Source organism: Lepidochelys olivacea (assembly GCF_965140295.1).
Source record: "Lepidochelys olivacea isolate rLepOli2 genome assembly, chromosome: 7".
Classification (NCBI taxonomy): domain Eukaryota; kingdom Metazoa; phylum Chordata; order Testudines; family Cheloniidae; genus Lepidochelys; species Lepidochelys olivacea.
The window spans coordinates 80366074-80390020 of NC_140417.1; the positions used below are offsets into that span (position 1 = coordinate 80366074).

The window sequence follows — 23947 nt, forward strand, 5'->3', positions numbered from 1 at the left end:
TTCAAGCCCTACTGCACTCCCGCTCATTCTCTTCCTCCCACCCCCGGAGGCATGCCTTTAGTTTAAAGTGCTTTTAAATATGTAATTGTATGGTGTGAAGTTTGTTACTGAATATGAAAGCATGGTATAAAAAGCACAAAAAATTAGGTTAGCAGCAGCAGAGGTGGGGCCTGATCCTGCATTGCTTGGGCAATTCTGAATAATGGCCACGAGAGTTCTGCAAAGAATGCAGGATCAGGCCTTTAGGGCTTCTAATAGAAATTAATAGAGGTAATGGAAAACACTGTATATTAATTGATTTGAGATGGCTACAAGGTGCTATGGAAGTCTCCAGCATGTGCAGCTCAACCATTGCTGTAAAAATTCCAGGGACAATTTATACTCTAGGAGGAATGGTCTGGAATCAGGAACTGCTTCATGACAGAGACAATATAGGGTTACACTACGGCTAATCCTTATGTGGGCTCCCAGGTGAGGGAAGAAAGGGAGTAAAGAACTCCTCTTTCCATTGCTTCCCTGAGTTGTGTGAGGTCTACCCAGAACTCCCTCCAGAGCCGTCAAAGGAGTGTCAACCTGATACTGAAAATCTTCCTCAAAGACATGTGGTCCCACAAATTGGCTGAGGAGGGGTAGAGAATAGGCCGAGTCATGGCTATTTCTTTGTCCCCTCATCTGTGCACCAGCAAGCAGAGCAGGCCAGCTATGTAAAGGGGAGTATGCTGCACCTCTGAAAGAGGGGAGGCAGTTTACTTCCCCCCAGCAGGGATTTCCAGGTAACAGTTTGCCTCTCTGAGACAAGCTGCCTTCAGTGTGGCCACTTGAGTGGTGCAGTGCCACACCCACTTCCCACCCTACCTCAGTGCGGGGCTGTGCTGGAGAGGCACAGTCTACCCACAGACTCTGAGCCACAGGGATATTTTCAGCTGTGTAAAATCATGTCTCACCTTCTGTTACATAACTGATACCAAAAAGGCAAATGCCCTCTCACAGTGTAGGCCAGATTGACAGAGGTACATGAGACTCCAGAAGAGGTGTGGTCCATGTATGACAGGGCACCTCTGAAATCTCCTACCTATTTAAAGTCAATCATTTTTGCCAATGGAGAAAAAAATAGACATTTTGAAGCCTATAAATTAGAGATTATTAAAAAATGCACAAGTCATGCAATTTGTCTCCTGCAAATGTGGGAGGGCCCTTTACAAGAACATTTTCTAGCAAGCTGGAGTCTGGAATAGAACTCAGATCTTTGGAGGCCCAGTCCACAAGGCCATCTTTCCTCTGTTAATTTCTCTGCTGTAGAAATTCAGAGACTTTTTTAAATAGCAAAAGTATACATACATTTTTGGTCAGTTTATGTTTTGGTACACTTAGACGAGAACACTTCTTGGGGCTAAGATTAGCATTGTACCCATCACAAAAGTTTATGTATTCAAAAATCTGTTCACTTCAGTTCTTCTAGCCCCCTACCAAGATCCACACACTCTTCATCAGTCAGTCAAATTTTGTTACTTTCACAAATAAAATGTTGCTTTAAAAAATAAGACATGAAAACAAAGTATGAACCATTTTATATCCTGTAAGGGAGCAACAAAGACGTAGGTCATCTGGACATTTTCTATTTGATTTTTTTAATTAATATGTAATCACTTTACCAGTGTTCTCTTAAATCACACTTTATTGGACAATTTCCGAAGAAGATTACATTTTTATTATAGTAGTTTTATTCTATTGTACAGCAGCACCATGACGGCTTTAATGGGTAACAGCTATTATAGAGCTAAAGGGTGGCATATAAATAAAACTATTGTTGTCGTCATAATTGGGGCGTAATATATACTTGGATCTATTCACAGTGACTTTCCCATGTTAATGGGTGAAGAATGCTAAGAGGCATGGGATTTAGGCTTTTAAATCGGGAGTTGCAACAGCGAACGCAGCACCGCCTAAGCACCTTTAAAATCTGGGCCCAAGGGCTTTTTCCCATGTAATTGTAATAGGATGTTATTCAATGAGGGCTTGGGAGGAAAAAAAAGTCATTTTAACCCTATGGCTTCCTCACAGCCATCCCTTTCTCTTACTTGTTTTACTCATACCTGACCAAAAAACCATTAAATAAAATCAACATTTGCTAAAAATTGGAGTTATATGCTTTTCTTACTATAAGGTTAAATTGCCATATCTCAGATATCACTTTGAGGACACTATTAGCAAGTGCAAACTTTTTATTGGCAGCCCCTGTGTCTGGACTTGGTGCTATTAAGCAGTGTCTATTACCTAGGAAGATTATACTTAGCAAAATTATACATAGATTCCAAGGCCAGCATGGACCATTAAGACATCTAGTCTGACCTCCTGTGTAACCTAGGCCATAGAACTTCCCCAAAACAATTCCTAGAGCAGATCTTTTAGAAAAACATCTCATCTTGATTAAAAAATTGTCCGTGATGGAGATTCTACCACAAGCCTTAGTAAATTGTTGCAATGGTTAATTACCCTCACTGTCAAAAATGTATGCCTTATTTCCAGTCTGGTAGAGGACCAAGGGAACATGTAGCTCACAGATACAGTTAGGGATTAACTTATTAAAATACAGGTACAGCTATGGCAGGCATAATGTTTATTTGGTTTTCAAAACTACTAGAACTGTCGGATCAGGATATAGAGGAGATCCCGCTTCTCCTTCACGCTGTAACCTGGGAGTCACTGTTGCAAAGGGGACAGGAAGGATCATACTAGTCTCAGGGTAGTTTGTTTGCTGTCTGTAACTTTGCATAGTTAATAGGAGTGCCAAACCATTTACCTCAAATGACAGGGAATATGATTGATACAGTATCCTTCCGTGATTCTCTGGTGAACCATGTATTCTTTCTTGCTTTTCTGTAAACTGGATGTAAAGAGACTCCTGACACCACAGTGTGGTGTGCAGTGTTGTTGTAGCCATGTTGGGTTCTAGGATATTAGAGACAAGGTGGGAGAGGAAATATCGTTTAGTGGATCAGTTTCTGTTGGGGCGAGAGACAAGTGTCCCGCTCACACAGAGCTCTTCTTCCAGGGTCTCCACTGAGTACTGTTAGGGTCCTGAACTGAGGAGATTTTTTAAAATTAGACATTAGGATTTTGTTATATGAAACATTATGTACTTGTGTTGCTCTTTCTTTAAGGAAACTAGTTTTGATGAGGTATTGCAGACAAATATAAAGTCTATGCTACCAGAATACATTCTCATGGGGTGGAGAGGGGTTGATCAATAGACAGTGTCTTAATGTCATACTAATGTTCACCTTTTGCACCAGTGAGTTTTTTTGTATATGAAGAAAACAAAACAAATGATAACAAACCTAAGTGTTAGACTTTAATTTATCTAGCTACTGGCCCCCACAACCATATGTACAGCCAAGATGATATTTTAAACTGTAAGGTTGTGCACCAAGGTTAAGTACAAGCCTCCAGCAATGAAAGGAGGTGTGACAGCATGGAATTTTACTGTTCACAGCTGATAAAGACTTCAAATAATTTCTAAAGCTTATTTAAACCTCATAAAACATTGTTGGATAAACACACCTTTCTTAAATTCTACAATAGTGGACCCAGACAAAGTAGCTAGAACAAGAAGACATTTAAAAGAGCTACAGAAATTTTAAACTGACATAGGATATCAGCACAGGGACAAATAATTGGCACCTTTCCCAACTCAGGCTTGTCTTCACTGCAAGAGTTAGTGTAAGTTACTGCACACAAGCTAGCCTGGCTTGCATGAAAGTGACCACCACTGTGAAACAGCACTTGAGTGATACATAGTGAAACTCGCCTGCACATCTCCTTTGCCTTAATAGCTGGTGGTTCAGAAACATTCCAGCTCCCGCACCCACCCACCTAGCTCAGGTTTAAAGTACCACTTTCTTCCAGCTTGAATTTTTTGTTTGTGGACAGGAGTCAGATTAGTGGCACACCCGAGTTATACCTTGAGCCCTATACTACAAACTTATGTTGGTATAACTACATTTTTTTTGTCTCTGAAATCACTGTTTCACTTCTACCTCTTTTGCTCTTCCTATGCCCTGATCTATACCACAAACTTTTGGCAGTGTAACTGTGGATTTTACACATCCCTGAGCGACGTAGTTATACCAAACTAATCCCTGGTGTAGACAGCACTAGGTTGGGAGAGCGTCTCCCAGCAATGTAGGTACTCCACCTCCCTGAAAGGCAGTAGCTATGTTGATAGGAGAAGCCCTCCTGCCTACACTGGTGGTTAGATCGGTATAACTACATTGCTCAGGGGTTGACTTTTCCACATCCGTGAGCAATGTAGTGACACCAACATAAGTTTGTAGGGTAGATCAGGCCCTAAGACGAGTAAAAGAGGTAGAGGTAAAACTGATTTCGAGACAAAGAACGCAGAGGAATTGTGTTTATTAGCAATGGCTCACTGTGTTTAGGGAGGAATGAAATCATTGGGAAAATTTACAGAGTAAAGTATTACGCGGCCTAAGCAGGCAGACTGTGGCTTTTTTCTAATTAAAAATATTAAACACTGAAGGAAACCATGACAACACCTGTGAAAACTGAAACAGGCAAATTATTTGTTAAAGAAAAATATCACTGGATTCACAGAACTGGATTATGCACGCTTCCTTTTGTACCATGTGCTTAAAAAATGAAAAATTCCATCTACGTCGTATAGTCTGTATTATTTCATTGAATTTTAAAAGAAAGCTGTTTGAGTAATGACAGAGCTTGTTGTTAACTGCTTCACTTATTCAACAATAGGCACAGGTCAGATGGAAAGCATCAGAGACCCTGAGCTGTGCAAGCCCTGGAAAGCTGCAGATGTTGGCTCTATGACAGTTCAGCTTTCAAAGGAAATGATGACTGCTATTTAGTGGCACCAAACAAAAACCAAAGCCATCCAAACACAATGGCTGGGTGTTCTGAGTGATGACAAAACTGATGCACTGAGCTAACAAATAATAGTCACAAATGTATGTGGGGGGTGTGGGAGAAACACCACCTCTTCTGATTGCTGGTTGGTTAAGAGTGAGGCCTTCCGTCACATTAAAAAAAAAAAATTGAATCTTACTGTACCGGTCCTTCAGAGTGACTGGAGGTGATAAACCTTTGCCCATATTCCCCCCCAATCCCACACATCTTTTTTAAACTTTGAGACTGACTTCTCATTTTCCAGCCAGGAAGAAAGTGATGTCTATTGGGCTAGGTCTTATATAAAACTTTTCTTTGGCTGGTTAATATTCTGTAAGCAGAGGAAGGACATGCCCCTGATCTTGGTGGATGCACTGAGCATACATTTAATTTTTGATGATTTGTACATCTTTAAATATGTAAACTACAGCTGGGATATGTTAATGTTGCTTCTTGTCAGTATTATATGTTATTTCGCTGAAGGATTTCCACTGCACCTTGCTGACACTGGTGAGACAGAAAAGAAGATGCAGTAGTAGCCTGAGATTTGAGAGGCCGGGTTTCAGTTCCTTGCTGTGTCACTCTTGCTAGATGTTTGTGTACAGTGCTTAGCACAATGGGCCCCAAGTCTTGTTTGGGCCTTCTAGGTACCTCCTGTAAGATACATATAATATATTTACGGCAAGCTAAATGGGTCAGAGCTTGCATTCTGAATTTCTGCAGGGGTGCCCCAAAAGTAAGCTTTGACATTTGGATTCAGAAGATCTGAATCAAAATATCCTGCGCTGCGGTTTGGTTCCAGATATATTGTAATTTGCTATATTTTCCCACAGATTTCAACTTGTATCAAATGATTTACAGAAATATTCAGCCAATGTCCCTTTTATCATCGTATGTCTTCTTTCAGAGGCCATCAGTGTTATTTTATAATAGCGGTGTCAGATATAGATAACTGATGTTATAAAAGAATGGAGAATACAAATGCAGGCAGAGTTGTTAAGCAATGAGATGGTGGTTTAATAATAGTCACTCTGTGGAACTGTAACTTACATCAAATAAAGCACATAGATTAAAAACTCATCTCTTTTTGGTACTTGCAGTCTATAAATATACCTGCCAATCTTTTCTCCATGATGCTCTTCGTATTAAGCATGTGTGGGCACACTGCCTGTGTATTTTAAAAGTAAAGCATACCAGCAAACATGGACTTAGACACTATGTTGGACGAAAATAAGCAGTGAAAACATACTCTTTTCTTAAAACTCCTTTTCTTCAAATATTCTTGGATTGGTAGGGTTGCAAGAGCATAGAAAGGGCCAGATGGTGAATGGCTACAATGCAGGTATGCAAATTGGGAGGACATGAGGGGTTTTTTTTGGTCTCCCTTCCCACACCCCAGAGGTATCATCCAGCATTTCAAGTACAAGGACTGATCCCTGGTAGTGTTTCTGCAGGCTCGTTACCGCAAATGGGTGGAGGGAGGAGAAGCAACAGTGCACTTTCCTACCGGGTGGTGGTGTGGCAGTCCTTTTGGATTTTGAGGCACAATGCCTTGCAGAGCTTCTGCTAGAGCCTCCAACATGAGCTGGGGTTGTAGGTACAATCTGGCCCTAAGGTTTCAACATCTGTTTTCGCTAACAATAAGAGTGTTTTTAATCTGAAGCTAAGTTGCCAGGTTTCCCATTAGAACTTTTTTTTTTGTAAACTCACTTTCATGCTACCATCTCAGGCCATGCTTTTAATTTCAGTGTGGTATGTAGTTGTGAGAGCGATATGTATAAAGTGACTCAACATCTGTTCTACATGTGACTAGTACTGGAGACTAATCAGGACACACAAAATCTGAGAAATCTTCTTTGGGGTGTGCCACATGCTTTTTATTATTAATGTGATTCCTGAAGTCATGATTAATTACAAACATCTGATACCAAAGTGACCCATAACAAATGCATGCCTCCAAGAGCCTAAAGGCTTTATTGAAAGGACAATGCGGATGACTGTGTGACACCCCCCGCCCCCCGGTGGTAGATGCACAAACTTAACCTTGTACAGTTCTGCTCTCAGGGGCTGGAAGAGAACCTGAAATAGCAGATGGAGGTTTGAGTTCCAAAATGCAAAACTCCACAAAGAATGTCCAAAACAGCTGACCCCCTTCTCGCTAGAACTACAAGGAATGGCAGGTGCCCATTCACCTTGCTAAGCGCTATGGGCTGCTCTCCACACCATTAAATGCTTTGAGGGGGTGAAGAGGCAAGCTTGTGCCAGCCTCCCCATACCTCTTTCATCTCTGTAGCCACCTGGGCCCAGATTCTCAAAGATATTTAGCCACCTCCCTCATGTGAGTTAGGCACCTAAATACCTTTGAGAATCTGGGCCTAAGTAACTAATCTGAGAGACAACAAACCTCATTATCCCTAGTAACTGTTTGCTAGAGTACTAATGGGGGTGCTTAGCAAACACCCTTGGGGTTATGATGTGTCATGACCCTGAGCTTAGTTACAAGATGGCTTCAGAAGGTGGGGGGAATATTTTCCCTGACCATCCTCCCCTATGGGGGAAAGGAATTGGCTCATCCTGTTCTCTGTAACATTTTAATAAAGTGTGGATAGGCAGCAGACATAGTGTTTGGCTTCCGGAAAAATCTGCTTGAGGAAGAAGCAGCGATCTTATTCATCATGAATGTGTGGAATGAGAGGGGATTCCTAGGCAGACACTAACACACAGCGACGGGAGGAGGTGGACCACCAATCCTTCTGGCCAAAGGTGTTTTAGCTAAGTACTGATGCCTAGGACATAGGGTGAGGCATGTGGATGACTGGGCAGGAAGGGAAGCTCCTGGCTATGTAGCTGTATGACTCACTTCAGCTCATGGTCACAAATTCATTGTGAACATAGGCTAAGATTTGCATTTGCTTGAAAATAGTTTATTTCACTGAATGTTTTATAGGAATAAGGTGATAATTTTAACAATTAACACCATTTTTAGCTTCATGGCATACTTTGAAATAAAGTAATTTAGCAAGCTGGCTACAACTAATTTAGTTGTGCTGTTTGGTGCCATGGACACGTAGTTTAATCCACTGCAGTTATCTTGCAAAGACTGATATTTATAGGGTACTTCCTGAACATTTACACCTCTCCTTGATGTCAGGACCAGTCATATGTTTCTTTGTATCATTTTTACCATTATTTCTTTTCTTTCTTTTAACAAAATAATCTAAAATAATTTTGTTATTACCTGATTTATTAGGACTTACGAAGATGAGTGACAATCATAGAGCAGGCCAGGAAGCAGAATGTGGATTAATATAAAAGTTTCAAAGAGCTCTTTAAATTTTAGAGTTATTACTATTGCTATAGTTTCATTACAATCAGCTCTATTTTATATTATATTATTACAACCCCCATTGTTACAATCCACCTTTTGTTCTGTCAAATATTTTAAAACTTTTATTCCATTTTTGTTTATACCTAATGTTTATGAAGAAAAATCTTTTAAAATGTCTTTCAATTTAGATAAGTGAATGGGCTAGATCCCTATGTGGTGTGACTCAGTACATTTCCTTTGATTTAGGCCAGCTAAGGAGATGGCCCAATATATCCTACCCATAGAAGCCTGTATGTCATAAAGCGCTCTGAATATAAAACTGTCAGGCCACATTCATCTTTGGTGTAACCCCCACTGTAGTCAAGAGAGTTACACCAGTGATGAAGTTGACTACTTGTGCCTTGCCTTTCAATTACATGAAGGCTAACTCTTGTTATAACACAGCATCCTAACCTATCATTCAAAATGCTCAGCTGCAAAAAAAAAGGCATTGTAAAGAGTGAGCAATAACATAAGATGATTTTTAAAAGGTTATTTTAAATGGTATACTATTAACTAATCAAATCTGCATTTTAAATATCTGTTTTTAAAGATGAAATACGCTACCGCTAATGTTAAACATACAAAAAGAAGAGCATTTCCAAACATTAGCATACTTCTAGAATTAAACAAGTGGAAAAATAAAGATGCCATATGAGCAGTTGCAAGGTATGAAATGTGCACAGTGGCAGAATAGTAATTTTAGATTATTGCTCTTCCTCTAAATTCACTCATAGCTTGAACAGGATGGATTCTTTTCTTAGCAGAACCTTTTCTGACAGCTGCATAGATTTCCTCTGGCTTCTCTCTTTTAATCAGGGGCTTCTTTTCTGGAGCCTTCATCCTCCACATCACAACAGCATGTCGTGGGCCAGTAGGACTTTGAATTCTGATGATCTTAGTGGAGGCAATATAGGACATCTTCACTGTCTGCACCACAGCATTCATTAAGTTTTTGGCAGCCTGAATTAGTGAAGTGACACTATCCAACTGTAATGAGAAACATTGCTGTTAGCCTAGAAAATCAGTCTGGCTTTAATAACAATTTACACAGAAATAAACAACATTTTAAAAATAAGACTAACATAGTATAACCTGATTTCTTTGTTTCTGCCAGGAATGTTTGATCATTGTATTCATGTTGTTCCACTACTCAGATTTTACAGCTATAAAGTAATTTGGGATGCTGGAATATAAATGTCTGTGTAAAAATGTTTCTTTTTTAACATGAATTCATGATGGCTTTCTGCAATGTATCATTGCATTTAATATTGATGGTAAGGAGACTACCATACAGAAGACCAATGAAAGTGCTACATGTTGGTTCCTTACAAACCAGCACTAGACAAAATTCTCCAGTTGTTCCCACGGTATTTCAATGTCTCCCTTGCATGCTCCAGAGAAATGTAGGAATATTGTGACAAGTAAATGTATTCCACAGGAGTATGGTATCTTTTTTTTATTTTTTTTTAGGATTTTCAAAGGAGACTAGGAGTTAGGTGCACAACTCCCGTTGAAATTCAAAGGGAAATGCATGCCTAATTCCATGAGGTTTATTTAAGAGAGAAAGGCATCATGGGCTGTATAGGAAATAGAAAAGGACTAAGGAGACCTAAGTTCTATTTCCAGCTATGAAGTGTGTCCTTGGGGAAGTCATTTCACTCTTCTAACTCGGCGCCAGATTGGATGTTTTTCTAAAAAATATGCTCTAGTTCAAACATGAATTATTTGGGGGAAGTTCTATGGCCTTGTTCTGCGGGCGGTCAGACTAGATGAGCAGACTCGTCCCTTCATTCTGATATTACTTTCTGAAAATCCCAGCGAAAACAGGTAGAATGTACAGTATAACCCTTATCTTGTTGGCATATGTTGTTAACTCCCTGTATTTAAAGAACTTCTGCCATCCTCATGCAAATTTTAAAGTAAAGGAATCTTTGATGAATACTTGTGGGCACGATAATATAATAATTAAAAATTTGCTAATTAGGACAATCATGTCAGCGCTAACTAGCACATGTACGTGGCTGAGAAGTCCTAGGCTGTGTTGTGTTGCATTGCAGTTGCAAGTCAGGAAAGTTGTTACAGGCCAAACTGGGGACGACGACACATGTTTCTTGCTCTCTACCTTTTCCCCTGCAGAGCCAACACAGACCCAAGGTCTGTGAAAAACAGGGTGTGCAGAATTCCCTAGTGACCATGGTTGGGCCTTCCATAGCAGATCAGGGCACTTGAGGAGTTGTCCCAACATTTATAAAATACTGGACCAGGAGACGTGTCACCTGGTTAGGTGATATGTTTACAATTTCATTTCTTTTTATATGGGAAATAGTTTATAACAGAGCCAGCTAACAGCTGGACAATACCATATTTCATTTTGAGTGTGGTCCCCTTGCTGGTGTTAAAATTCTTTAGTATTTATTTCCCTTTAGTATTTTATTACAGAAAGATTCTTTCTGCCTTCAACTTAAGCTGTCTTTGCTGTTGTCATATTGAAACAGCGCCTTGGTAGGGGATACATATACTGTATAAATCAGATCAGTGACTTGAATGAGTAGCTTTTATCTTCAAGGAAGGAGCCACCATGTTCATATTTAATTGTAAGGCTGACAATTTCAATTTGGAACGGCATCTCCATTTTGAATAACCTAAAGTAAAACTTGCTTTCATTTTTTACCCTCCAATTTACCTGCGTACTTATTATTTTTGAAGTTTGGTTGCTAGTGAGACAGCATGGCATATTGTGACAGACTCTTTATTGCAGAAACATTTAAGGAATAGAACATTTAACAATGTCCTAGTCAGATTGCCAAAATGGGAATAGCTTGAGTTTGAAAGTAATGCATAACAAGCTGCAAAGGGAAATATTTTATATTTTTCTTCATGACATATTGTGATAGAGGTTGATAGGATGGAGTTTGTTTCAGATTTTTCTTGTGCGTATGTTAGTGATGAGAAAACCTAATAAGGTCTATATAAGAATTTAAAAAAATACCATTTTGGAAGACACACTTGAATGCACATCCTTTCTTCCTGATCAGACACATTTTTCTCCCTTCTCAAACTCCAAATAAAATCTCACCCATGGGGACATTCACCTTTAGTGTGGTCTCTGGTCTGAAGTTCTGTCTGGCTGCTCTATTAAAATTCCTTCAGCAGCAAGGCTTTCCTTGGTCCTTTTGAAATTTGAAGATTTGCCAACATGGATTTTAGCAAACGTAGGAGCCTCCAATCCCTCTCTCCCACGTTTATAGAGGAGAGTGTGTGTGTGTGTATAGGGCTTCGTAACCAAACCTGAATAATGGCTGGGTTCATTTGGGAAATGAATGAACACCTGAATCAGCTGAGCAAGCCCTATAATCACTAATTCATGATTTCTCTGTTTAAAAAAAAGTTTTTCTTCGCATGCTTGTTCATGTCAGTTCCAATCAGGTATGTGCACATGCACACTAGCCGGAAGATTTTTCCCGAGCAGCAACCATAGGATCAGCCTGGGTGCCCCTGGAGTCGTGCCTTCATGGCGCCCATATATAGCCCTGCTGACCCGCCACCCCTCAGTTCCTTCTTATCTCCAGTGACAGTAGCTGGAACTTCCCTTGCTCTTGCTCCGGCAAGTGATTTAGCAGTTCGATTTCTGTTGTCCGCACCGTGTTTATTCAGATTGTGTAGTTTAGTATAGTTAGTTAGTCAGTTGTAAGTTTCATTTAAAGGGGTTTTCCCCCATTTCTCTCCCTTATTTGTTGCCTCTGGGGTATGCCGCGATTCCCAGGCTTCAAGACTTGCAAGGACTGCGCGAAGCGCATGCCAAAAAGTGACCCTCCCATAGCTCTTGTTTACAGTATCTGGGTGAGGGTCACCAAAAAGACCGCTGTAAAATCTGTTGGGAACTCCCAACAAGAACCCTGAAAGAGACAGAGCTGTGGCTTAAAATTCTCTTCATGGAGGTAGCTGCAGTCAGACACTGGTGACTGCAGTCAGACACTGGTGCCGGGGATCCCACCATCAGCATGTCTTCTTCAGCGCGGAACACGCCAGCGCCCTCTTCAAGAGACCAGGTGCCAAAGAAAGACACAGCCCAAGGACTCCAGGCACCATCATGGAGCATCTCGGGGACACTCCATCCTTTGGCACCGGTCCCAATTGCCAGTGCAGAAGAAGAAGAGGATCGAAAGGGGCTGATCCCCTTTGTCTAGATCCAGACACCAGCCATCAGTGGCATCACAGTCGGGCCACGGCTCCGAGACTTGGAGCGCCAAACCCTTCGGAGAGCCTGCTGCTTCCTTCCACTCCTGAAGCGTTTGAGGCAGCACAGGACCTGCTCAGACTCACAGTGCCATTCTCGCCCCGAGACAGGAGAAGGCATCAGCACTGCAGGCTCCATCCCACACTGTGCTGTTAAAGGCAAAGCCAGCTATGATGTCACGCCGCTCATCGCCTCGGCAACCACAGATGCCAGGGCCTCCATCCAGGGAGCACAGTCAGTCCCTGGGCTCCCGATGCTCCACGTTGAGAGATGCAGCGCTGCCCTGGTCCTCATATTCCAAGTCGAACTCATACCGCTTTGACTATAGCAGGAGCAGAAGATCAAACTCAAGGCAGCATAGGAGGTCCCGGCTGATGCAGTGGGCCCCTCAATGGCAGAACCCAGCTCAGTGGCCAAGGGGGGTTGGATGGTTTAAGGTTTCTGAGGGGAACAGTCAGGGGGCGGGAAGTGGGAGGGATGGATGGGGCGGGGGCCAGGCTGTTTGGAGAGGCACAGCCTTCCCTCTCCAGCCCTCCATGCAGTTTTGCAACCCCAGTGTGGCCCACCCCTGATCTATACACTCACCCACAATCTGACTCTCCGGTGTTGGACGCTGCTAACCAGTCAGAGAGACAAGGTTTCCAGGGCCCTTCCCCCAAGAATAGGGATGCAAAAAAACTGGACCTATTCGGTCAGAAGCTATACACCACAGGAGGACTGCAACTCCAAATTTCCAACCACCAGGCCGTCATCAGCAGGAAAGCCTACAATACCTGTTCAGTGGTGGCTAAGTTTACGGAGTTACTTCCCTCGGACTTCCGGGCTGAATTCTCGGCTTTGGTCAAGGAGGGGAGAGTGATCTCCAGGGCATCTCTGCAAGCAGCACTTGATGGGGCAGACACTGCCACTAGAGTCATGGCCATGGGTGTAGCCATGAGAAGGGGCTTGTGGCTCCAGGTCTTCCCTTTGAGGTCCAACAGACCATACAGGACCTGCCTTTCAAGGGTGAAACTCTGTTTTCAGAAAAGACAGACAAAAGGCTAAACAACCTGAAGAACTCCAGAGCCCCTTCAGGTCCTTGGGCCTCTACACACCTTCCACTCAGCGGAAACACTTCTGGCCGCAGCCCACTCAGAGGTTCAGTCAGCAGAACCGCCAAGATGGCTACAGAAGGCAGAACAGAAACGGCAGAAGAAGGTCACGTCAACCTTCTGGCCAGAGCTTGGCACAATCGAAGCCTGCCTTTTCAAGGCCTGGTCAAGGACGGTGTACCACACCTGGAAATGGATTCACCCCACCTTACCTTCTTATCCTGACTCTCTCCTTTCTACCATGCATGGTCCCTTATTACCTCAGACTGATGGGTGCTCCGCTCGGTAGAGAGGGGATACCCCATCCAATTCTGTGCCCTCCCGCCCTTCTACTCCCCTTGCCCATTCCTCTTCAGGGACCCTTCTCACGAGCAACTCCTTATCCAGGAGGCGCAATCACCCCTATCTTTAAGGGCAGCGTAGGAGGTTCCTCAGGAGCCCAGGGGTGAGGGCTTTTATTCCTGGTATTTCCTAATACCAAAAGTCAAAGGCAGCCTCAGGCCCACCCTGGACCTGCGGGAAATCAACACTCTTATAAAGTAACTCAAGTTCCACATGGTCTCTCTGGCCTCCCCCATTGGATCCAGCAGACCGGTATGCTGCCCTCGACTTGAAGGATGCATACTTTCAGATCATTCAGCCCCACAGGAAGTACCTCAGGTTCATGGTGAACAACACCCACTACCAATTCACAGTTCTCCCATTCGGCCTGTCAGCAGCACCTCGGGTTTTCACCAAGTGCATGGCAGTCGTCGCTGCGTTTCTGCACAGGCACCAGGTTCAGGCGTTTCCTTACCTCGATGACTGGCTGATCAAGTGGAGGCTCAGGTCAAGTTTATCAGAGCCACCTTCATCAACCTGAGTCTCCTTTTAAATGAAGCAAAGTCCCCTCTGTCCCCCATCCAGAGGATAGTGTTTATAGGGGCAGTATTGGACTTGACCCAGGCCAGGATATACCCCCCGCAAAAGAGGTTTCAGGCCCTGACCGATACCATTCAAGGTCCTGAAGATGGTTTCGATTGTCCCAAGCTCTGGCCAGAAGGTTGATGTGACCTTCTTCTGCCGTTTCTGTTCTGCCTTCTGTAGCCATCTTGGCGGTTCTGCTGACTGGGTGGGCTGCGGCCAGAAGTGTCTCCGCTGAGTGGAAGGCACGTAGAGAATTGTGTTCAAGAAACTAAACTTTCATATTTAAAATAAAACAAAACTGAGATTTCTAGCCCTGCTAAACTTTTAAATGTAAACTGAGTATAAAATACAGTAGTGACTTTCTGAGTCTGCAGACAGCTTGTATCAGCAGCTCAGAGACATGCATCCCACTGCACTGTAAACTCTAGGATCCAAAGATTACAGGTTAAGGGTCAACTCCTCAGCTGGTACATTGGCACAGCATCATTGGCTTCAAGAATGTTGTACACAAATACAAATACCAGAACCTGTGCACCTCCCTGGTGAAGAAGCTAAATATTTAAACTACTATTAAGCCTGTTTAAATTAGTTGCTTTGGTGCATTTGTCACAGTTTAGGGAGACGGAAATCTCCATTGCATTTACTCTGCCATTGGCACCTCAGCACAGGCAACTTAATTTTAGCAGGTTTACTAATATGTCCCTTTAGGATATCAGTGTTATTTGCAGCATCCTAGTGTCAATAGTTTGGCTCAGTTTCCCTGAGGCACCTCACACCAATCTGGAAAATATGGAGTCTGAAAACAAAATTAATCATTTTTATCAATTGAACTTCAATGTCATGGAGAGATTTTTTTTAGGGGAGGCTTTATCTAATAAAAGTCAGGCCACAAATTTTACTTCATGCAGTTTGTCTATAGACACAGTAGCTTTTTTTAAAAAAAATATTGTTTAGTGCCCAGAACATGATACAATTTGGTGTAAATGTATTGTTCTACTATGAATGTACTATAATGTACTCAAGACCCATTTTCACTTGGATGCTTTTATCTCTCCCAAATAGAGTCTTCAAGGTCTCATTACATATCAGGGAAAACTGATGAAATGAGACTTGGCATAAACGGAAAATTGATAAAATATTTATTCATCATGCATTCAAGTTCATTTTATTTAGAGACGTAGCTGCACCCTCTTCAGTCTTTTGCAAGTGGATTCTAAAAATTACATATATATTTGTGTGTGTATATGCAAAGGTTGAAATTAGTCTTCACCTGAATACTGGTTTTGTTATTCCTGTATTTAACACACACCACGTATCATTTTTATATTCCAGTCTCAAAGTATAAATCAGAATACACAAAAAATCATGGAAGGATTTAGGAAGAGCATTGTTTATATTGAAGTCAACAGTGTAAACCTTTACTTTGCTGGTAAGCAATTATCAGTAGTTTGTTTTGGTTACATTGGGACTAGAGATAGGAAAATGATTATTTGATTGCATGGACTTCACACTTAGGTGAAGTAGGGCCAGGTCTGAGGATTAGAGCTAGGAAAATATTTTTGGCTGAAACCTTTGTTTGCTCCCAAAAATGCAGATTCAGATTGACCAAACTATTACGTATATTTGTGTCAATTTCACCAAATTCTTTCAGTCAAAGCCCTCCACCACCCCACAAAAAACCATCAGTGTTTCATGTCAACAATTTTGAAATTAAATGTTTTATTTTTCAGTTTGAAATTACTTTGTTTTGAAATTTAGTTTGATTATATTTTATTTTTGTAAAAGGTTTTAAAAGCTCAAACAAAATGAAATATTTCCTTGTAGAGATGCCAGTAGAAAGTAACACATGCAGACACACATATATACCCCCTGAATTTGTTCAACATTCACCCACTGACCAGTATACTTCAAGCTCACTGAAGTGAAACTACTCCCCCCTCATGCACAGACTTGAAGTCCAACAATCAGGTATCAATCCGTATTAAATCTATGATCATATGTACATTATGTTAACAACAAGGAAAGAATTCAGGAACTTTTGTCTAAAAAGCACATGACATCTGCTGTAAACGTCAAAAACCTTTGCAAGTTTGTGCTATTTTGTACACATGTGGGATTTATTTTTATTTGGTAAGGAAAGATTTTGAGGAGTTCTGATAACTATCCACCATGTTATAATTTCATTCTCCAAACACAGACACACCCAAGTTCCTCATGAGGATTCGGACTATGCTGTAGATTCACGCTCTGGCTTGCTATGTAGTAACTTCCTCTTTAGCCATGGCCTAAGAAATACTGTTAGGGTTCCCTCCCCACTTTGAACTTTAGGGTACAGATATGGGGACCCGCATGAAAGACGCCCTAATCTTATTTTTACCGGCTTAGGTTAACTTTCCCAAGGCACAAATTTCGCCTTGTCCTTGAACAGTATGCTGCCACCACCAAGTGATTTAGACAAAGAACAGGGAAAGGACCACTTGGAGTTCCTATTTCCCCAAAATATCCCCCCAAGCCCTTACATACCTTTTCCCGGGCGAGGCTTGAGAATAAACAAGATGAGCACAAACGAGCCTGGGATTTTTAAGACCCAATCAGATTCTTAAAAAAACCAGAACTTTATTAGAAGAACAAAAAAAGATAAGAGAACTCTGTAAGATCAGAATGGAAGATAATCTTACAGGCAGTCAGATTCAAAACATAGAGAATCCCTTTAGGCAAAACCTTAAGTTACAAAAAGACACAAAACCAGGACTACACATTTCCTCCAGCACAGTAAAAACAAAGAAAACCTAACTAGCTAGATGACTTTTACTAACTTTACAGGAGTTGGAGAGCTTGCATTCTTGATCTGTTGTGATCAAGCTTGTGATACCAGCAAAGGGATCACACAGACAGACACCCGCCCCCCCCCAGATTTGAAAGTATCTTGTCTCCTCATTGGTCATTTTGGGCCAGGTGCCAGCCAGGTTACTTGAGCTTCTTAACCCTTTACAGGTAAAAGGACTTTACCTCTGGCCAGGAGGGATTTTATACCACTGTATACAGAAAGGTGGTCACCCTTCCCTTTATATTTATGGCAACTGTATATAGTTTGCTGTAGAGAACACTGAAAATATTATGTGCACGTATTACTAGATTATGTTCCTCTTCTTCAAATTGGAAACCTTTATTTTGTTTAATCTTTAATAAAATACATTTTGGGGTTTCGTTTGCCTTGTGAATGGGAATATGCTTCTAATTTTGCAGACAGCTAAAATCTCATTTTTGCTGCAAAGCTTAAGTGTATAAGATTTCTGAATTCCTGTTGTGGATTGACTGGAACCCTATTTGTTCATAGAGGTAGAAACTAAGAATAGTGAATCAAAAAATCTACTCTTTACTTACTATTTAAAACCTTTCAGAATAAAGGTCAATTGCTATTAATATTGTACAAAAATACAACCACTGGTTCAGTTACAGTGAATACATTGACAGAGGCTATTTTGCTGTGACACACTATCCTAATGAGATTATTTTTTGATAACTAACTTTGGAAGTAATAGGAATTCTATGTTGTTATATACAGCACCGAGCACCAGGCTATTTTTAAACTTAAGCTAAAGAAGTATTTAAGTTGTGCTTTCACTTTAAGCTTTGCTTTTCAAAAAAAATTGTCCATGTATGTTTGCTGTTGTCAATTGTCCTTTGGGGGTACTGTTGCAAAGGAAGTCATTGATTGATTATGTTTAAAGAGATAAGGTGGGTGAGGTAATATTTACCACAATCTGTAACCCACTAACCACCCTTTTTTGTCCTACAACTACAGGATGTTTACGGGCCACTTCACCTGGAGTTGTCCCTTAGAGTACTACTTACGCTAAACTATCGGTTCAATCATATATTTAGCTGTGACATTCTCAATATGTTTCCAAGACCTGAAGAAGAGCTCTGTGTAGCTTAAAAGCTCGTCCTTCTCTCACCAACAGAAGTTGGTCCAATAAAAGATATTACCTCACCCACCTTGTCTCTAATATCCCGAGACCAACACGGCTACAACAACACTGCAAACAAAAGGGTTTGATTCTGTATCTGTTCAAGTCAATGGGATCCTAAATTGAGAAGATTGGCAGGGAGTGGAGGATGTTTACAGAAATAATATCTGGTCCTGTTCAACGTTTATATGCAACCATTAGGTGAACCGGTCAGCTGACATGGACTCAAATGCCTGCAGTATGAAAACGATACACAGCTCTATCTGTTCTTCCCCACATACAACCACAAGAGCCCAGCGCTTGGAAGAGATCAGGACAGAAGAGATGCCGGTAGGCAGAGGCAAGCATTTGGAAGAATTTGCAACCACAGTGCAGTCTCCTTTGATTGAAGGTGAACATCCACAAATGGTCAATTCAGTCCATAGTTTAGGAGTACTCTTGGATTCCTCGCTGAAGTTGGGGTGGGGGTCTTACATAGCAAGATTCATGATAATACTTTCTACCATACCTAGCTGATTAGGAGACTCCACCTCATTAAGACTCAGGCCTCTGTCATGCATTGCCTCTTGGCTGTACACTTGGCCATGCAACCTTCAGCACTTAGGAAACTCCAGCTAGTACAGAATGCTGGAGCACATCTCACAGGCTTACACATAAAACCCATCCACCACTCTGTATGTTGGCTTCCCATAGAATTTTGAATTGAGTTCACGGTCAAAGTGCTGCATGGGCCAGGCCCAGGCTTTTTAAAGCTCCAGAATGCAGACTGTGGTCAACAAATATGCTCCTCTGGCACAAAAGAACTCTCAGTAATAAGAGTAAATCTGATCTGTGTGAGACATAGAACTTTCTCTGGGGCATTCTGAAACTGTGAAATGAATACCCACAAGAACTAAAGACCATCACAAACTTCCCTCTTGGGGGGTGGAAACACCATGTGACAGATGTGTGGTCATGTCCCATATTGCACTACTAGAAGGCACTCAGATACTATGGTGATGACTTGTGGTATAAATACCTATATATAGCAATAGACAAGCTCAATTTTTCATAATTATTATTAATGGTATCCAGGGTTGTGTGAAACATGATAAAGCCATTTTAAAAGCATGACAAAAAAGACATCTGCTACTTATTCAAAGAAACTCAGCTGAGGGGCTCCAATGACCGGGGAATATGTTGAAGGGAAAGGCAATAAATATGGAGCCAACAATCAGTATATTACTCAACACCTTGGTAAACAAACTTTTTTTTTTTGGCCAGTGGGGGAAAGATGGACTGAGACTAGAGTCAAGGGAAGAGCAAGATCCACACCCTAGGTTCCACCCCAGAAAGAGGTCTGAGCACTCGTAGATTTAATTTAAGAGATTTTCCTAAACTGCAAGTGATGGCTGAGCACAAATTTCTAACAGGATGAGAGACAGGGTGGGTGAGGTGATATCTTCTATTGGACCAAAGCTATTAGCTCACCCACTTTAATATTTTTCAATACCCATTTTACATGCTTAATTACCACTTTGATTGAGTCAATATTTAGTCCTTCATTTACATCCCTGTAGGATTATGCTCTGAAGCAACTTTTCATTTGAGACAGTGTGTTTCTTTAAATAAATGAAATCAGAATCGAAGTGTACAAGAGAACATTATAATCTGTTTTTCTATCAAAGCCATTACTGTGGTATCTGAAGCATCTATGGCAGGCTGCACAGTAGAATGAAAAGTGCTGCAGAGCAGAGAAAGGAAGTGAGGAATAAGCAGAAGCTGTCCACATAAGTGAGACTGTTGAGAAGCTGCACATGTTTAAAATTGGCCTAAAGTCAAGACTCTGTAAATCAAGAACAGCAGTAAAACGGAATGACACCTGGAGTCTCCAGAAGTGCCCTCAGCCAAGCCTATCAATTAAACCTACACTGGCACTATGGCATGGTTTTATATTTTAATATAAAGGATATTTAATATAAATATTAAAATATTAAATATTAAAATATTTAATATAAATATATTCATATTTTACATATGAACCTTGCAAGATATGCTGAACACAGTATTGTAGCTGTGCTGGTCCCAGGATATTAGAGAGACAACAGAAGTTGGTCCCACTGTGTCTCTCTAAAAGTAGGCTGATGCAAAATTAGGTCAACATAAGCCACCTGGAATTGATCTAGTTGTGCATCTGTCTACACTCAAATTTTTCTCCTGCCAATGTAAGTGCCCTGTTATAGAGGCACAATAACACCACCACCCCAAAGCGATATTGAGCCACAGTTGATGTACTGAGGTCAACACAACATGCATGCAGGTAGACACTATGTTACTTATATCAACCCTAACTGTCCTCCAGCCCAACACTGATTGCTCTGATTGGACTTGTCATAGAACCTGGAAGTTCCTACCTCTTCAAGCCCAGCAAATTTTTGAAATACCTTTTCCTGATTGTCCAGCTTGGTGAGTGCATTTAGCAGTTCCCCATTGTTGTGCACAATTGCCCAGATGACCAGTCAGGCTACACATGCCAGATGCACACCAGCCTGGAGTAGACAGGAAATATTGGATCTCCTGGGCTGTGAGGAGAAGCAGATATGAACAGATTGCAGGGGAGATGCAGGAGCATAACAGGGACCAGCATCAGGGCCATGTGAAAGCGAAGGAACTGTGTCAGACATCTCAGACGGCCAGGGAGGCCTACAGTTAACCTGGTGTTGAGCCACAGACCTGCTGCTTTTACTAAGAGACCCCACCAGCACCCCACACACCACCACAGATACTTCAGTGAAGCACAAGCCACAGGCCCCGGCCTGAACAGTGAGGACCAGGGTGACGTGGGGGACATTAAACCAGGGATAAGCTATGCCAGAACCTGTTTGAGACTTCATTGCTATCCAGTCAGTCCCAGCAGTCGAGCATGAGTGAACCCAATGCAGGAGACAGATCTTCAGGTAAGCGTGTAAATTTATTTCCCATTACAGTGCAAGAAGAAGTAGCGATACAACTAAAAGAGCTAGCATTTTTATTTGCTTTTCATTCCCTGTAGAGTTAGACTAGGTGCAGTGGGGGCATGCAGACCAGTTTGTTTATGTACCCAGGGCTGTCCCTTGAAGACTTCTGAGAGATCTCAATGAAACTTGCAAGGAGGTGCTCTGCGACCCACTCCCAAGGGTTTCTGTGGATGGCAGCCTTCCATAGGACACTTTCCAGTGCCAGTCAATGATAACTTCAGCAGGCACCATGGCAGACTAGAAGCATATAGGCCTTCGGGAAGCAGCTGTGCTCTCTCTGCGATTGTTACCCTCAGGAGTGAGAGATCACCATCGCCTGTGGAAAATGGTGCCAGTATTCAGTACCAAACAATTTCTCTCACCCTGGTGGGCCATATTTACCATGACTGGTGCTGAGAGTGGCACCATGCATGAGCAATCCCAAGCAGAAATGCCAATGAGCATGTATTGTTTAAAACTTTAGGGGAGCTTTTCTAATAGCCTTTGTGTTTGGCTGTTCAAACGCAGCAGACAGCTGCTCACCCCAGCAGCAACTTTTCCCCTTTTGCTTTTCAGATATTATGCTGGACACAGCAGACAGCCATAACCATTGGGATATTTTTTCACAGAGATCCTATCCTGTGAGTAAACAATGCCAGCATTCCTTCAATCTGCCAAACACATATCCAACTGTCATTCTGCACCTGGTAGCTAATCTTTCCTTGGTGCTGTTGAGGTGGCCAGTGTGTGACTTCATGAGCCAGAGGCAGGCTGGGTCCTCCAGAGGTCACTATTGGCATTTCAACATCCCCAATGACAAACTACAGGTCAGGAAAGAAAGTTCCTGCTTGTAGCTTTCTGGACAGTCCTGTGTTCTTAGAGATGCAAGCATCGTGCACCTTCCCTAACAGCCAACAATTATGTTGGTGAGGCATCCCCAGTGATCCCCTAATGCTTGCATAACCATAGAAAATAGCCCTTTCTGTTGCTGTACTCTGTGGAAAGGTGATCTGGTGCCATCTATCACTCCACTGCAGTTCAGGAACCTCGCTGCTGCAAATCAATCCACTCTCTCCTCCACAGAGTCATAGCCCTGCACAGCATGAGACCATTAATGGCGCTGCACACTTGCATGATAACACCCCCAGAACAGATTTTCCAATGCCAGAATGATTTCCCACTGACTAATAGCTACCTGGTGTCGCAAGTGCAGCTCTCTTTTTAATGTCCTTGTGTAACCCACACACCTTCTGGGTGTGGTGTTCTGTCCCATCTAGTGGCACCAAGACCACTTAAAAAGAGAGCTAAAATGAGTCTGCTCTACAGTCTGCGCTACAGTTAACAGCCTGCTGGCTTTTAGCTCCTGTGGTAGAGGCTCATACACTAAGCTCCAGAGGTCCCAGGTTCGATCCCGCCCACCGACAACTGGGATCTGTTGGCATTATGCTTGCACTGGAGGGCTGGGATGAGGTTTGCACACAGATCTGGTAATGTGGCCTTGCACATCCAAAAATTCTACAGACAGTGCTCATCATCCCAAACCTGCATTATGATGCAATCCCACAAGTCAGTGCTCATGTCTCAGGCCCAGAAATGGTGCTCCACCATCTGAAGCTGCTCAGTGAATGCCACCACCAACTTTAAATTGGTTCTCACTGTGTCCCACAGCAATCTGTCGTGCAAAAAATCAGCATGGTTGACATGGATTTGGTTCTGCTTACAGCTGTCCAAATACCAGAGGATTGCGCGTCCTCTGATTGCAATGCGTATGACAACAGTGTAGAGCAGTGCAGGCTCCATGCTTCTGGGTGAACAGTGAGGAGTGCCATATGGGTTCATGGGATTTCTAAAAAAGGCACAAACATGATGGGATATAGAAGACATTATGGGATGGAGACAGTTGCATGCTGGAAAGTTGAGCCCGTGCTCCCAGTCACCCACGAGTCACTCATTTCTGCCCCACCATTCATTGCCAAAAACTTCCCAAAAATCAGCACACTGGATGGTGGTGGGTTGCACACTCAGATACCTACTCATGGTGGACAACACTGTGCATCGACACAAGCACTCCTGGTGAGCATATACAGCTCCAGTGCAAGGAGCCAAGTATACACATGCACAAATGATATACTATTTGGTAGTGGCTTTATGCTGATGTAATGTGCATCAACCAAAGTTTGTAGTGTAGACATGGCCACAGGAATGTTGGATATGGAGGGGAAGCCCGCGGCATAGGAGAGACCACCTCAAAATACTTACTTGCTCTTTTTTGTTCTGCTGTAAGATGTGCTAGTGAGAGTAATGTACATCTGTCCGTGTTCTCAGATGCCTGAGTAAGTAAGTAATCAAGTATTGATGATACTCTAACATATGAAAGGAATGATGCCAGAACTCCACCACGCTCACCAGCACCTCCTCAGACATAGTATTGCCAGAAACTAATATAATCCAACTGTTAGTCTGGTAGGTAAACTGAG

At 42.2% G+C, this 23947-nt stretch overlaps 1 protein-coding gene across 1 annotated transcript in view; it reads right to left on the reverse strand.

Annotated features, from left to right (window-relative positions):
- Positions 1 to 8905: 8905 nt before the first annotated feature.
- CTNNA3 (catenin alpha 3) overlaps positions 8906 to 23947 on the reverse strand; it is a 928050-nt gene continuing 913008 nt past the window's right edge. The window contains exon 18 of the mRNA XM_084634510.1: positions 8906 to 9277. Coding sequence (XP_084490636.1) covers positions 8990 to 9277 — 288 coding nt within the window. The 3' untranslated portion in view covers positions 8906 to 8989. The remainder of the gene's footprint in view (positions 9278 to 23947) is intronic.